A 17,488-nucleotide genomic window follows, 5' to 3' on the forward strand; every position below is an offset into this window, starting at 1 on the left:
CATCGACTGTTGCAGTAGTGCATTGTGGGAATCTATACCACAACTCCCTCATCCCCGTAGCATTCTGGGTATGCTCACTGGTCTTTGACGTTATCTTCCCACATTGCATTTTCCTCATTCCCCTCTCAATCCCTGAAAATATGCCAATCCCTGGAAATAACACAGGGACCCTCAAAGTTGGAAGAAAGACGATAGAAAGTCTAGGAAAAAAGAATTTTTGGTTTCCCCCTACACTACACAGATAATGCAAACACAGTTGATGTCAGTGAGATAATATACACTGAACTTATAATACAAACAGGAATCTCAACTAGACACCCCCCACACTCCCATGTTTCTGCAGGTATCAAGTCATGAAAACAGATAGCAGATATTAGCAGAAGATTTTATAACCAAAATATAGAACTAGAAGGTGTCTGCAATGGACAGCCCTATTATGGACCTGGGGGTGTTCAGTGGAGGGCCAGTTGATGTGGTCCTCACTAGTATCTTAGCCACCGGGGGAGACTTCCCCATAGCCTCAGCAAGTCCCCGAATACGTTAGCTGCTGGGGGAGACTTCCCCAGAGCAGCAACAGCAAAACCCCCAGTATTTTAGCCACTGATGGAGACTTCCCCACAGTGGCAGCAAAACCCCGGTGTCTTGGCCACCAGGGAAGACTTCCCCTTGGTGGCTGCAAGCCCCTGAATATCTTTCCTGCCCTTGGAGCCCTCAACTCACGCAATCTATGACATGGTGCTGCTTGGAAGCACGGTCAGCACCGAATGGCGGGCACATCCTTTTATTGAGCTGGGGGCTACCAACGTGATGTGGCAGAGTGTGAAAAAGACCCAGACTGTGTGGCGTCTGTGGGCAAGGAAGGGGGGTTCATACACAAATGTAAACCGCTGAGAAGAAGTTTCTCAGCGTCTTATGCAAGCATAATCCTGACCACACCCTTGTTGCCACATTGCGCAGTGGGGCAGTGGCTGACACCAGGCAGCACGGAAAAAAAGAACAAGCGTAGAAACAGAGCCACAAACTCCCTGCAGGGGTTATTTTAATGGGTAGATGCACTCACAGTGCTAATAACAAAGAAAGACAGATATTTCTCAGGTTCTCATATGAACGTGAGGCCACAGCCAAAGGCTTGCTGATCCTGCTTGGAAATTTATGGACTTCCTGTTCCTGGAGTGCAGCATCCAGAGCTGAGCTGTGAGGGGCATTGTGGGTTATGTACTGGACACCTCTGGAGGTTAATAAAATTGATTTTAAGACATGGCGCTTCCACACTGGCCTTTAATCGAATTTCTGAATTCGATCTTGATGCTATACCTATCAGGTAGCTGCAATTTTGTAAACTCGATATTAGTGCACCCTAAATTGAGCTAATGATATTTACAGTGAAGACAGTCACTGCCTTAAATTGGAATTTATCTCATAGTGTAGATAGAACTTCAGGAATCTATAATGGGTAGTAGTTATCTGTGTACGACTGTCTTTTTGATTTTGGCAATTGAGTATTTCCACATTTATAGTATTTTTGTAGATAAAAAAAAAAAGAACTGAGAATGTGTGCACTGAGCCAAGAAATGTCCAAGTCACCTGAACAGTGCAGGCAATTATCTATATGAAAAATTTAGAAAGGGTAATGGTAGATCCTCCATCACTGAAAATTTTTCAGGCCAGATTTGAAATATTTTCTCAAAGATTAGCTCTAGAAATTATTCTGGGATGTTCTTTGGCCTGTATGATAAAGTTAAAGAATCTAGGAATCTATAATTCATAGTGGTTTCTGAGTAGCAATATTTTTTTTAATTCTGGTAATTTACTAAATTCTGCAGGTGCAATATTTAATGAGTTACATTACTTAGTTTCTGCACTTACAATATAACTAAGTCTATAATCTTTTTTCCATTGCAGATGAAGAAGAAGAACAGAGTAAGTTGATATCGATCCTTGAAATGTAAAAGTTTAAAATGTAAAATGAACAGTGCAAGCAATTATCTCTTCGAACCATTTACCAAGGATAATGGTAGATTCTCTTTCACTGACAATTTTTAAGGCAAAACCTCTTCTTAAAGTTTAGCTCTAGAAATTATTTTGGGACGTTCTTTGGCCTGTGTCATAATGATAAAGAATAAATGATCACAGGGGTGCCTCTTAACCTTAGAATTTAGGAATCTATAGTTCATAGTAGTTTCTGAGTACCAGTTGTTTTTTTTTATTCTGGCAATGTACAAAATTCTGTAGATGCACCATTTAATGAGTTACAGTACTTAATTTTGTCTTGGTTTTGTATGTTACATTACTTCGTGTGCTATAGAGACAAAACAGCTAGTCCTGCATTAAAAACGTTTTCCCATTTGCTTTTCTTTTTTGGGAAGGGTCCAGGAAGAAAGTGTTTAATTTTGATTGACTTTTGTTGCTCGAAGGATGCCCAGTTGATTAGTGTCTGTGGAGAAAATTATATGCAAGAGAGATTGATATGTGTCATTGGGTTGATGACAAGGGACTGGCAGAATGGAGTGATGGGCTGAGAGATCAGTTTCCGTGGCAAGGCCAGGAGACCGTAGCAAGCACTGTTGGGAGTGGTCTTTCCTGTTCATAGAATTCAATGTTAGCCAGATGTGTGTCATGAATGGCATATGGGTCTGGTTGGGTACTGGGCATTGAGAAAGAAATGGGGAGTGTGTGACTGTGGTATATAGGGGAGGGGAGAATATCACATTACAAGCCCCTGAGGAGTTGTGAATGTGTAATGTTTGAAAGTATTTATTAACCCATTACACACACGCACACACACACACAGACAAACAGCTGCTGTAAGAGATGTCAAAGCAGAAAAAGTAACTTTGGATTAGTTCCTCCTTCGTTTAATTCTCTTTACCTGACTAAAGTGACAAAATATGCATAGAGAGCTGTGGAGGTCTCACTGTCAGAAGAATGGAAGCAACAAAAAAAAAAATCCTGTTAATCTTTTATTCATGTTATGGAACGTGTTTGAACTTGAGATACAAGTAATATGTTGCATATTTAAAGCATTGATAATTCTCAAGTTTTCCCTCACTGCAATGACTGTTTTCAAGCGTGAAATTTACAGTAGGGATATGTGTCTGGTTGTAAAGATCGGCGATTGTTAGTGAGAGGTGTCAGGTAGGAATCTGATCAAGAGAGGTGTAATGTCTTCTACCTATCCCGACTGAAATTCACAAGGTGTGTAAATGAATAATGTTTTTTTCTTGCAGAAGTACGAGCAAAGCTACTGAGTAAGTGTGCATTGATTCTTGAAATGTAAAAGTCAATTCACTCCCACACTGGAAAATGAGCTGCAAATACAAATGAAGTTTTCACAGTTAGTGAGGTGGGAACTGAACTATCTCTGTTATGAGAATATTTCTTGGACAAAAATTTGCTAGGATGGAAAGATGAATGCTCCAGGCCTATTCACTCTCCTACCATGTCAAAGTATTCCCCATGCCGAGGGCTATGTGAACTGAATCCCACCTATGCCTTTAAAAGAGTGAATACATTAGTATCTTGTGCTGCACGCTCTTCTTGTTTTCTCATTGTCCAAGGCTGAATTTCAGCCAAAACCGCACTTTACCTATCTTTGACTATAAAGCAAACCAGCCACTGAGAACTCGTCTCCAATGATGTGATCTGGAATTTGCCTTCAACTTTAGCAAGGAAAGTAACCCGAGTGAAATATTGAATCCATGTGGGTGTACCAAACCCAAAGTGTAAATCACCTATTTCCCTTTTTCACTCTACCTGTCAGATGTGTCTTTACCCTGTATACCACCCACCCACACACACACACACACACCTCTTGGAGCAAGATATTCACCCTTACATGCTTCAGGTATGTTGCAGTTTGTGCAGGATCTGTCATCCTGGTCAGGGTGTACCCCTGTGGGATGCAGCCAGGAACCTCTTCTTCACACCTCAGTGTGTTTGAGGCTGATAGAGGCCAGACCTCAATGACCTCCTGAGGTGTCTTTCAGTCCTAGGATTCTATGATTATGACTCCTTTCTGATGGGGGTTGGTGAAGAAAGAAGGGGAGACAAGTTACAAAGCCAACATAGTTTGGCAACTTCCTAGAATGACGTGGAAACAAAAGGGCTGAAGGCCTCACCGTATACCTTATGTATGATTACGGCATGAAAACCCACAGGTTCCTGCCCCTAAGAACAGATAGAAAGGTGATGGTGGGCTATGTTAGAAGGAGGATAGTCATTATCTTTTCACCTGATACTCACCATCCTCAGTTTACAAGAGCTAGGACAATTAGCCTCAAATTAAGTTTTCTTCTGTTAGTGGTAGGCCTGGGCAGGAATTTTCATACCTTTAAAGTATGTTCCTATCCAGAGCCAGGTGAACAGCAGAAATCTTGAGGTCAGTTGAAACATTTTGTTTTGATCATTTTGATTTTTTTTTCAATTTTTATTTTCAAACTGCATTGTAGTGTAAATTTACTAAAACTTATTTTAAATTGAAAATAATTCAAAGCCTTCCATTACAAACATGTTGATACTGTATGCTTTTAAAATCAGAAAACCTTAACAAAAACTGTTTTGATTCACTGTGTCAGTGAGCTAAGGACTATTTCTCACTTACTATTTTGTTTTACCAGTATTATTCATCTAAGGCATGTTTTATTGCAAAAATTTTCACTTGGTTCTAACTTCCAGCCTTAATTTCAAAATGTATCGGATTATGTGATGCCTTTCTCTCCTACTGGGCTCTTGAATCAAGCAGAGAAAGATATAAGAGAATTCAGTGGTTGGAAGTTGAACCTAAACTAATATTGAGTGGAAATAAGGTATACGATATGAACAGTGACAACAATGTATCTGTTGAAACAATTTACCAAGTTTCATGATAGATTTTCCATCACTGGAAATTTTAAAGAAAAATCGAATGTCTTTTCTCCAAGGTATGCTCTAGAAATTATTTTGGGAAGTTCTGTGACCTATGTCATACAGTTCAGAATAAATAATCACAGTACTGTAGGTTGACCTTAGAATCAGGTATGTGTAATTGGTATTAGTATGTGAGCACCCCTGTCTTTTTGATTTTGGCAATTGAGTATTTCTGCACTTACAATATAACTCAGTCTATAAGTCGTTTTTTCCTTTGCAGATGAAAAAGAAGAAGAACTGAGTAAGTTGATATCGATCTTTGAAATGTAAAAGTGTAAAATGTAAAATGAACAGTGCAAGCAATTATCTCTTCGAAACATTTACCAAGGATAAGGGTAGATTCTCGTTTACTGACAATTTTTAAGGCAAGACTGGATACCTTTTCTCAAAGTTTAGCTCTAGAAATTATTTTGGGATGTACTTTGGCCTGTGTCATAATGTTAAAGAATAAATGATCACAGGGGTGCCTCTTGACCTTAGAATTTAGGAATCTATAGTTCATAGTTGTTTCTGAGTACCAGTTGTTTTTTTTTTATTCTGGCAATGTACAAAATTCTGTGGATGCACTATTTAATGAGTTACAGTACTTAGTTTTGTCTTGGTTTTGTATGTTACATTAGTTGGTTTGCTATAGAGACAAAACAGCTAGTCCTGCATGAAACACATTTTCCCATTTGCTTTTCTTTTTCAGGAAGGGTCCAGGAAGAAAGTGTTTAATTTTGATTGACTTTTGTTGCTCGAAGGATGCCCAGTTGATTAGTGTTTGCGGAGAAAATTATATACAAGAGAGATTGATATGTGTCATTGGGTTGATGACAAGGGACTGGCAGAATGGAGTGTTGGGTTGAGAGATCAGTTTCCGTGGCAAGGCCAGGAGACCATAGCAAGCCATTTTGGGAGTGGTCTTTCCTGTTCATAGAATTCAGTGTTAGCCAGATGTGTGTCATGAATGGCATATGGGTCTGGTTGGGTACTGGGCATTGAGAAAGAAATGGGTGTGTGACTGTGGTATATAGGGGAGGGGAGAATACCACATTAGAAGCCCCTGAGGAGTTGTGAAAGTGTAATGTTTGAAAGTATTTATTAACCCATTACACACACACACACACACACACACACACAGACAAACAGCTGCTGTAAGAGATGTCAAAGCAGAAAAAGTAACTTTGGATTAGTTCCTCCTTAGTTTAATTCTCTTTACCTGACTAAAGTGGCAAAATATGCATAGAGAGCTGTGGAGGTCTCACTGTCAGAAGAATGGAAGCAACAAAAAAAAAAATCCCGTTAATCATTTAATTCATGTCATGGAACATGTTTGAACTTCAGATACAAGTAATATGTTGCATATTTAAAGCATTGATAATTCTCAAAGTTTCCCTGACTGCAATAACTGTTTTCATGTGTGAAATTTACAGTAGGGATATGTGTCTATTTGTAAAGATTGGTGACTCTTAGTGAGAGGTGTCAGGTCGGAATCTGATCAAGAGAGGTGTAATGTCTTCTACCTATCCCGACTGAAATTCACAAGGTGTATAAATGAATATTTTTTTTTTCTTGCAGAAATAAGAGCACAGCAACTGAGTAAGTGTGCATTGATTCTTGAAATATAAAAGTCAATTCACTCCCACACTGGAAAATGAGCTGCAAATACAAATGAAGTTTTCACAGTTAATGAGGTGGGAACTGAACAATCTCTGTTATTATGAGAATATTTCTTGGACAAAAATTTGCTAGGATGAAAAGATAAATGCTACAGGCCTATTTACTCTCCTACCACGTCAAAGTATTCCCCATGCCGAGGGCTATGTGAACTGAATCCCACCTATGCCTTCAAAAGAGTGAATACATTAGTATCTTGTGCTGCACTCTCTTCTTGTTTTCTCATTGTCCAGGGCTGAATTTCAGCCAAAACCGCACTTTACCTATCTTTGACTATATAGGAAACCAGCCACTGAGAACTTGTCTCCAATGATGTGATCTGGAATTTGCCTTCAACTTTAGTAAGGAAAGTAACCCGAGTGAAATATTGAATCCATGTGGGTGTACCAAACCCAAAGTGTAAATCACCTATTTCCCTTTTTTGCTCTACCTGTCAGATGTGTCTTCACCCTGTATACCACCCACACACACACACACACCCCTCTTGGAGCAAGATATTCACCCTTACATGCTTCAGGTATGTTGCAGTTTGTGCAGGATCTGTCATCCTGGTCAGGGATGCAGCCAGGAATCTCTTCTTCACACCTCAATGTGTTTGAGGCTGATAGAGGCCAGACTCAATGACCTCCTGAGGTGTCTTTCAGTCCTAGGATTCTATGATTATGACTCCTTTCTGATGGGGGTTGGTGAAGAAAGAAGGGGAGACAAGTTACAAAGCCAACATAGTTTGGCAACTTCCTAGAATGACGTGGAAACAAAAGGGCTGAAGGCCTCACCGTATACCTTATGTATGATTACGGCATGAAAACCCACAGGTTCCTGCCCCTAAGAACAGATAGAAAGGTGATGGTGGGCTATGTTAGAAGGAGGATAGTCATTATCTTTTCACCTGATACTCACCATCCTCAGTTTACAAGAGCTAGGACAATTAGCCTCAAATTAAGTTTTCTTCTGTTAGTGGTAGGCCTGGGCAGGAATTTTCATACCTTTAAAGTATGTTCCTATCCAGAGCCAGGTGAACAGCAGAAATCTTGAGGTCAGTTGAAACATTTTGTTTTGATCATTTTGATTTTTTTTTCAATTTTTATTTTCAAACTGCATTGTAGTGTAAATTTACTAAAACTTATTTTAAATTGAAAATAATTCAAAGCCTTCCATTACAAACATGTTGATACTGTATGCTTTTAAAATCAGAAAACCTTAACAAAAACTGTTTTGATTCACTGTGTCAGTGAGCTAAGGACTATTTCTCACTTACTATTTTGTTTTACCAGTATTATTCATCTAAGGCATGTTTTATTGCAAAAATTTTCACTTGGTTCTAACTTCCAGCCTTAATTTCAAAATGTATCGGATTATGTGATGCCTTTCTCTCCTACTGGGCTCTTGAATCAAGCAGAGAAAGATATAAGAGAATTCAGTGGTTGGAAGTTGAACCTAAACTAATATTGAGTGGAAATAAGGTATACGATATGAACAGTGACAACAATGTATCTGTTGAAACAATTTACCAAGTTTCATGATAGATTTTCCATCACTGGAAATTTTAAAGAAAAATCGAATGTCTTTTCTCCAAGGTATGCTCTAGAAATTATTTTGGGAAGTTCTGTGACCTATGTCATACAGTTCAGAATAAATAATCACAGTACTGTAGGTTGACCTTAGAATCAGGTATGTGTAATTGGTATTAGTATGTGAGCACCCCTGTCTTTTTGATTTTGGCAATTGAGTATTTCTGCACTTACAATATAACTCAGTCTATAAGTCGTTTTTTCCTTTGCAGATGAAAAAGAAGAAGAACTGAGTAAGTTGATATCGATCTTTGAAATGTAAAAGTGTAAAATGTAAAATGAACAGTGCAAGCAATTATCTCTTCGAAACATTTACCAAGGATAAGGGTAGATTCTCGTTTACTGACAATTTTTAAGGCAAGACTGGATACCTTTTCTCAAAGTTTAGCTCTAGAAATTATTTTGGGATGTACTTTGGCCTGTGTCATAATGTTAAAGAATAAATGATCACAGGGGTGCCTCTTGACCTTAGAATTTAGGAATCTATAGTTCATAGTTGTTTCTGAGTACCAGTTGTTTTTTTTTTATTCTGGCAATGTACAAAATTCTGTGGATGCACTATTTAATGAGTTACAGTACTTAGTTTTGTCTTGGTTTTGTATGTTACATTAGTTGGTTTGCTATAGAGACAAAACAGCTAGTCCTGCATGAAACACATTTTCCCATTTGCTTTTCTTTTTCAGGAAGGGTCCAGGAAGAAAGTGTTTAATTTTGATTGACTTTTGTTGCTCGAAGGATGCCCAGTTGATTAGTGTTTGCGGAGAAAATTATATACAAGAGAGATTGATATGTGTCATTGGGTTGATGACAAGGGACTGGCAGAATGGAGTGTTGGGTTGAGAGATCAGTTTCCGTGGCAAGGCCAGGAGACCATAGCAAGCCATTTTGGGAGTGGTCTTTCCTGTTCATAGAATTCAGTGTTAGCCAGATGTGTGTCATGAATGGCATATGGGTCTGGTTGGGTACTGGGCATTGAGAAAGAAATGGGTGTGTGACTGTGGTATATAGGGGAGGGGAGAATACCACATTAGAAGCCCCTGAGGAGTTGTGAAAGTGTAATGTTTGAAAGTATTTATTAACCCATTACACACACACACACACACACACACACACAGACAAACAGCTGCTGTAAGAGATGTCAAAGCAGAAAAAGTAACTTTGGATTAGTTCCTCCTTAGTTTAATTCTCTTTACCTGACTAAAGTGGCAAAATATGCATAGAGAGCTGTGGAGGTCTCACTGTCAGAAGAATGGAAGCAACAAAAAAAAAAATCCCGTTAATCATTTAATTCATGTCATGGAACATGTTTGAACTTCAGATACAAGTAATATGTTGCATATTTAAAGCATTGATAATTCTCAAAGTTTCCCTGACTGCAATAACTGTTTTCATGTGTGAAATTTACAGTAGGGATATGTGTCTATTTGTAAAGATTGGTGACTCTTAGTGAGAGGTGTCAGGTCGGAATCTGATCAAGAGAGGTGTAATGTCTTCTACCTATCCCGACTGAAATTCACAAGGTGTATAAATGAATTTTTTTTTTTTCTTGCAGAAATAAGAGCACAGCAACTGAGTAAGTGTGCATTGATTCTTGAAATATAAAAGTCAATTCACTCCCACACTGGAAAATGAGCTGCAAATACAAATGAAGTTTTCACAGTTAATGAGGTGGGAACTGAACAATCTCTGTTATTATGAGAATATTTCTTGGACAAAAATTTGCTAGGATGAAAAGATAAATGCTACAGGCCTATTTACTCTCCTACCACGTCAAAGTATTCCCCATGCTGAGGGCTATGTGAACTGAATCCCACCTATGCCTTCAAAAGAGTGAATACATTAGTATCTTGTGCTGCACTCTCTTCTTGTTTTCTCATTGTCCAGGGCTGAATTTCAGCCAAAACCGCACTTTACCTATCTTTGACTATATAGGAAACCAGCCACTGAGAACTTGTCTCCAATGATGTGATCTGGAATTTGCCTTCAACTTTAGTAAGGAAAGTAACCCGAGTGAAATATTGAATCCATGTGGGTGTACCAAACCCAAAGTGTAAATCACCTATTTCCCTTTTTTGCTCTACCTGTCAGATGTGTCTTCACCCTGTATACCACCCACACACACACACACACCCCTCTTGGAGCAAGATATTCACCCTTACATGCTTCAGGTATGTTGCAGTTTGTGCAGGATCTGTCATCCTGGTCAGGGATGCAGCCAGGAATCTCTTCTTCACACCTCAATGTGTTTGAGGCTGATAGAGGCCAGACTCAATGACCTCCTGAGGTGTCTTTCAGTCCTAGGATTCTATGATTATGACTCCTTTCTGATGGGGGTTGGTGAAGAAAGAAGGGGAGACAAGTTACAAAGCCAACATAGTTTGGCAACTTCCTAGAATGACGTGGAAACAAAAGGGCTGAAGGCCTCACCGTATACCTTATGTATGATTACGGCATGAAAACCCACAGGTTCCTGCCCCTAAGAACAGATAGAAAGGTGATGGTGGGCTATGTTAGAAGGAGGATAGTCATTATCTTTTCACCTGATACTCACCATCCTCAGTTTACAAGAGCTAGGACAATTAGCCTCAAATTAAGTTTTCTTCTGTTAGTGGTAGGCCTGGGCAGGAATTTTCATACCTTTAAAGTATGTTCCTATCCAGAGCCAGGTGAACAGCAGAAATCTTGAGGTCAGTTGAAACATTTTGTTTTGATCATTTTGATTTTTTTTTCAATTTTTATTTTCAAACTGCATTGTAGTGTAAATTTACTAAAACTTATTTTAAATTGAAAATAATTCAAAGCCTTCCGTTACAAACATGTTGATACTGTATGCTTTTAAAATCAGAAAACCTTAACAAAAACTGTTTTGATTCACTGTGTCAGTGAGCTAAGGACTATTTCTCACTTACTATTTTGTTTTACCAGTATTATTCATCTAAGGCATGTTTTATTGCAAAAATTTTCACTTGGTTCTAACTTCCAGCCTTAATTTCAAAATGTATCGGATTATGTGATGCCTTTCTCTCCTACTGGGCTCTTGAATCAAGCAGAGAAAGATATAAGAGAATTCAGTGGTTGGAAGTTGAACCTAAACTAATATTGAGTGGAAATAAGGTATACGATATGAACAGTGACAACAATGTATCTGTTGAAACAATTTACCAAGTTTCATGATAGATTTTCCATCACTGGAAATTTTAAAGAAAAATCGAATGTCTTTTCTCCAAGGTATGCTCTAGAAATTATTTTGGGAAGTTCTGTGACCTATGTCATACAGTTCAGAATAAATAATCACAGTACTGTAGGTTGACCTTAGAATCAGGTATGTGTAATTGGTATTAGTATGTGAGCACCCCTGTCTTTTTGATTTTGGCAATTGAGTATTTCTGCACTTACAATATAACTCAGTCTATAAGTCGTTTTTTCCTTTGCAGATGAAAAAGAAGAAGAACTGAGTAAGTTGATATCGATCTTTGAAATGTAAAAGTGTAAAATGTAAAATGAACAGTGCAAGCAATTATCTCTTCGAAACATTTACCAAGGATAAGGGTAGATTCTCGTTTACTGACAATTTTTAAGGCAAGACTGGATACCTTTTCTCAAAGTTTAGCTCTAGAAATTATTTTGGGATGTACTTTGGCCTGTGTCATAATGTTAAAGAATAAATGATCACAGGGGTGCCTCTTGACCTTAGAATTTAGGAATCTATAGTTCATAGTTGTTTCTGAGTACCAGTTGTTTTTTTTTTATTCTGGCAATGTACAAAATTCTGTGGATGCACTATTTAATGAGTTACAGTACTTAGTTTTGTCTTGGTTTTGTATGTTACATTAGTTGGTTTGCTATAGAGACAAAACAGCTAGTCCTGCATGAAACACATTTTCCCATTTGCTTTTCTTTTTCAGGAAGGGTCCAGGAAGAAAGTGTTTAATTTTGATTGACTTTTGTTGCTCGAAGGATGCCCAGTTGATTAGTGTTTGCGGAGAAAATTATATACAAGAGAGATTGATATGTGTCATTGGGTTGATGACAAGGGACTGGCAGAATGGAGTGTTGGGTTGAGAGATCAGTTTCCGTGGCAAGGCCAGGAGACCATAGCAAGCCATTTTGGGAGTGGTCTTTCCTGTTCATAGAATTCAGTGTTAGCCAGATGTGTGTCATGAATGGCATATGGGTCTGGTTGGGTACTGGGCATTGAGAAAGAAATGGGTGTGTGACTGTGGTATATAGGGGAGGGGAGAATACCACATTAGAAGCCCCTGAGGAGTTGTGAAAGTGTAATGTTTGAAAGTATTTATTAACCCATTACACACACACACACACACACACACACACAGACAAACAGCTGCTGTAAGAGATGTCAAAGCAGAAAAAGTAACTTTGGATTAGTTCCTCCTTAGTTTAATTCTCTTTACCTGACTAAAGTGGCAAAATATGCATAGAGAGCTGTGGAGGTCTCACTGTCAGAAGAATGGAAGCAACAAAAAAAAAAATCCCGTTAATCATTTAATTCATGTCATGGAACATGTTTGAACTTCAGATACAAGTAATATGTTGCATATTTAAAGCATTGATAATTCTCAAAGTTTCCCTGACTGCAATAACTGTTTTCATGTGTGAAATTTACAGTAGGGATATGTGTCTATTTGTAAAGATTGGTGACTCTTAGTGAGAGGTGTCAGGTCGGAATCTGATCAAGAGAGGTGTAATGTCTTCTACCTATCCCGACTGAAATTCACAAGGTGTATAAATGAATATTTTTTTTTCTTGCAGAAATAAGAGCACAGCAACTGAGTAAGTGTGCATTGATTCTTGAAATATAAAAGTCAATTCACTCCCACACTGGAAAATGAGCTGCAAATACAAATGAAGTTTTCACAGTTAATGAGGTGGGAACTGAACAATCTCTGTTATTATGAGAATATTTCTTGGACAAAAATTTGCTAGGATGAAAAGATAAATGCTACAGGCCTATTTACTCTCCTACCACGTCAAAGTATTCCCCATGCCGAGGGCTATGTGAACTGAATCCCACCTATGCCTTCAAAAGAGTGAATACATTAGTATCTTGTGCTGCACTCTCTTCTTGTTTTCTCATTGTCCAGGGCTGAATTTCAGCCAAAACCGCACTTTACCTATCTTTGACTATATAGGAAACCAGCCACTGAGAACTTGTCTCCAATGATGTGATCTGGAATTTGCCTTCAACTTGAGTAAGGAAAGTAACCCGAGTGAAATATTGAATCCATGTGGGTGTACCAAACCCAAAGTGTAAATCACCTATTTCCCTTTTTTGCTCTACCTGTCAGATGTGTCTTCACCCTGTATACCACCCACACACACACACACACCCCTCTTGGAGCAAGATATTCACCCTTACATGCTTCAGGTATGTTGCAGTTTGTGCAGGATCTGTCATCCTGGTCAGGGATGCAGCCAGGAATCTCTTCTTCACACCTCAATGTGTTTGAGGCTGATAGAGGCCAGACTCAATGACCTCCTGAGGTGTCTTTCAGTCCTAGGATTCTATGATTATGACTCCTTTCTGATGGGGGTTGGTGAAGAAAGAAGGGGAGACAAGTTACAAAGCCAACATAGTTTGGCAACTTCCTAGAATGACGTGGAAACAAAAGGGCTGAAGGCCTCACCGTATACCTTATGTATGATTACGGCATGAAAACCCACAGGTTCCTGCCCCTAAGAACAGATAGAAAGGTGATGGTGGGCTATGTTAGAAGGAGGATAGTCATTATCTTTTCACCTGATACTCACCATCCTCAGTTTACAAGAGCTAGGACAATTAGCCTCAAATTAAGTTTTCTTCTGTTAGTGGTAGGCCTGGGCAGGAATTTTCATACCTTTAAAGTATGTTCCTATTCAGAGCCAGGTGAACAGCAGAAATCTTGAGGTCAGTTGAAACATTTTGTTTTGATCATTTTGATTTTTTTTCAATTTTTTTTAAACTGCATTGTAGTGTAAATTTACTAAAACTTATTTTAAATTGAAAATAATTCAAAGCCTTCCATTACAAACATGTTGATATTGTATGCTTTTAAAATCAGAAAACCTTAACAAAAACTGTTTTGATTCACTGTGTCAGTGAGCTAAGGACTATTTCTCACTTACTATTTTGTTTTACTAGTATTATTCATCTAAGGCATGTTTTATTGCAAAAATTTTCACTTGATTCTAACTTCCAGTCTTAATTTCAAAATGTATCGGATTATGTGATGCCCTTCTCTGCTACTGGGCTCTTGAATCAAGCAGAGAAAGATATAAGAGAATTCAGTGGTTGGAAGTTGAACCTAAACTAATATTGAGTGGAAATAAGGTATACAATATGAACAGTGAGAACAATGTATCCATTGGAACGATTTAACAAGTTTCATGATAGATTTTCCATCACTGGAAAATTTTAAAGAAAAATCGAATGTCTTTTCTCCAAGGTATGCTCTAGAAATTATTTTGGGAAGTTCTGTGACCTATGTCATACAGTTCAGAATAAATAATCACAGTACCGTAGGTTGACCTTAGAATCAGGTATATGTAATTGGTATTAGTATCTGAGTACCACTGTCTTTTTGATTTTGGCGATTGAGTATTTCTGCACTTACAATATAACTAAGTCTACAAGTCTTTTTTTCCTTTGCAGATGAAAAAGAAGAAGCACTGAGTAAGTTGATATCGATCCTTGAAATGTAAAAGTCTACAATATAAAATGAACAGTGCAAGCAATTATGTCTTCGAACCATTTACCAAGGATAATGGTAGATTCTCTTTCACTGACAATTTTTAAGGCAAGACTGGACACCTCTTCTTAAAGTTTAGCTCTAGAAATTATTTTGGGACGTTCTTTGGCCTGTATCATAATGTTAAAGAATAAATGATCACAGGGGTGCCTCTTGACCTTATAATTTTGGAATCTAGAGTTCATAGTAGTTTCTGAGTACCAGTTGTTTTTTTTTATTCTGGCAATGTACAAAATTCTGTAGATGCACTATTTAATGAGTTACAGTACTTAGCTTTGTCTTGGTTTTGTATGTTACATTACTTCGTGTGCTATAGAGACAAAACAGCTAGTCCTGCATTAAAAACATTTTCCCATTTGCTTTTCTCTTTTGGGAAGGGTCCAGGAAGAAAGTGTTTAATTTTGATTGACTTTTGTTGCTCGAAGGATGCCCAGTTGATTAGTGTTTGCAGAGAAAATTATATGCAAGAGAGATTGATATGTGTCATTGGGTTGATGACAAAGGACTAGCAGAATGGAGTGATAGGCTGGGAGATCAGTTTCCATGGCAAGGCCAGGAGACTTTAGCAAGCGCTGTTGGGAATTGCCTTTCCTGTTCATAGAATTCAATGTTAGCCAGATGTGTGTCATGAATGGCATAAGGGTCTGGTTGAGTACTGGGCATTGAGAAAGAAATGGGGAGTGTGTGACTGTGGTATATAGGGGAGGGAAGAATATCACATTAGAAGCCCCTGAGGAGTTGTGAAAGTGTAATGTTTGAAAGTATTTATTAACCCATTACACACATACACACACACACACACACACACACACACACACACGGACAAACAGCTGCTGTAAGAGATGATGAAGCACAAAAAGTAACTTTGGATTAGTTCCTCCTTAGTTTAATTCTCTTTACCTGTCTAAAGTGCCAAAATATGCATAGAGAGCTGTGGAGGTCTCGCTGTCGGAAGAATGGAAGAAACAAAAAAAAATGATAAATATATTCTTGCTATTGAGCTCTTCATGACCCCATTATGTGAAAGTATTTCCCATGCAATATTTCAATATTTCATTGCAATCCCACCTAAACCTTTAAAAAGGATCATAGTACATAACCTGTGCTGCAGAAGCATAGTATCTGTAGTCTGTCCAGAAGTGAATTTCACCTGTTGCATTAATGTGGTTTATATCAATAGGCAAACAAAACGCTGTCACGATACGCTAAACTATTAAACACCGTACAAGGTTTGGTGTACAAATACTGTAGCTTGTTTAGTACCATGCCAAAGCTTGTATTTAAAAAGAAACACAGCCATTTCAAATGGAAAGTAATAAACAGGCTTTCATTTTAGCAATATACATTATTCCCTTTCTCTTTATGTGGAAGGAGTTTTGCTGAATTTTGGTAGATCAGATGTCTTTTTTTTTTTTTCGACCCTGCTTTGAGGTCTGCTGAGGACAAGCCACTCACTATTAGACACCAGAGAGCAGCAGCAGAGCTAACATGGATTGTCACTCTCCTAGGAAGCACTAAGATGAAAGGGCTTCAGGCGCACTCCCACCTCTTTGTACCGGGAGCTAAAGACAGTGAAATTTGCTTGGTTTTCTGAGATAAGAGTCTGTCTCTCAAAGTGGTGCAGCAGCTCTGATTGGCTGCAATGCAACGGGGTGTGGGTAGGTAGCCAATCAGATCAAGGTTACTATACAGAAAAATTGAAAACATCTGGCTTATAGAAAAATGAAAAAAGAGTCATGTAGCACTTTAAAGACTAACAGGTCCTCTGGAATCCCACAGAGCTGGCAGGTCTGAGTTAATTTTCGTGGAAATGTGTCACCCAGTTGAAATATCAGTAGGTACAGGTATAATGTTATCATACAGACATCCAATGACATTGGTTACCTTTGTGCAATATTTTTTTCTGTTTCATCCACTCTCCCCCTCACCTCTCTTATGTACATTCCTCTCTAGGCTGGCTATATGGAGGGAGCAGGCTTTTCTCTGGTATTCCTCTCCTGTTTTCCTTGCTGCTTCAGCACATTTTCATCTCTCTTATAATAGAGAACCAGCAGCTCCTGGTAGAGACAAGCAGCTCCCCACACTGTCAGCATCACCACACACCTTGTCTGATCTGCCACCTCTGTCTGAGGCTCAGGATTTCCAGATCTGATGAAATGGTCCTGTCCTACGAAAGCTCATCACCTAATACATTATTTGTTAGTCTTTAAAGCGCTACATGACTGCTCGTTTGTTTTGTGAGGCTCAGGAGTAAGTGAAGGATGCAATACGTTGGTGACTCTGTGAGAGCCACATATGGTGTCAAAACAATTCACTAACCGGTTTGTGTGTGTTCTATTAGCGTGCTTTACTTTCCTCTCTCTGTGCAAGTAAATCACTTTGTGCTTTGTCCAACATCTTCAGTAACTTTTGAATTGGTCCCTCGTCAGTATCATTCTTGTTAACTGACAAAATATTCATATTTAAATAACTACTTGAGTGGCAAAATACGCAGGGAGAACTATGGAGGTTACCCTGTCAGAAGTATGGAAGCAGAATTTTTTTCCTGTTAATCTTTCAATTCATGTCATGGAATGTGTTTGAACTGCAGCTACAAGCAATATG

General features: G+C 38.5%; 2 protein-coding genes across 2 annotated transcripts in view; both read left to right on the top strand.

Annotated features, from left to right (window-relative positions):
* The window catches only part of LOC142025194 (scavenger receptor cysteine-rich domain-containing protein DMBT1-like), a 903,096-nt gene that overhangs the window by 378,697 nt on the left and 506,911 nt on the right, over positions 1–17,488 (top strand). The gene's annotated exons all lie outside the window — the stretch shown is intronic.
* The window catches only part of LOC142024594 (uncharacterized), a 42,734-nt gene that overhangs the window by 21,168 nt on the left and 4,078 nt on the right, over positions 1–17,488 (top strand). The window contains exons 4-12 of the mRNA XM_075016723.1: positions 1,903–1,920; positions 3,228–3,248; positions 5,126–5,146; positions 6,466–6,486; positions 8,348–8,368; positions 9,688–9,708; positions 11,570–11,590; positions 12,909–12,929; positions 14,788–14,808. Coding sequence (XP_074872824.1) covers positions 1,903–1,920; positions 3,228–3,248; positions 5,126–5,146; positions 6,466–6,486; positions 8,348–8,368; positions 9,688–9,708; positions 11,570–11,590; positions 12,909–12,929; positions 14,788–14,808 — 186 coding nt within the window. The remainder of the gene's footprint in view (positions 1–1,902; positions 1,921–3,227; positions 3,249–5,125; positions 5,147–6,465; positions 6,487–8,347; positions 8,369–9,687; positions 9,709–11,569; positions 11,591–12,908; positions 12,930–14,787; positions 14,809–17,488) is intronic.

This window comes from Carettochelys insculpta, chromosome 22 (assembly GCF_033958435.1).
Source record: "Carettochelys insculpta isolate YL-2023 chromosome 22, ASM3395843v1, whole genome shotgun sequence".
NCBI classification, from domain to species: domain Eukaryota; kingdom Metazoa; phylum Chordata; order Testudines; family Carettochelyidae; genus Carettochelys; species Carettochelys insculpta.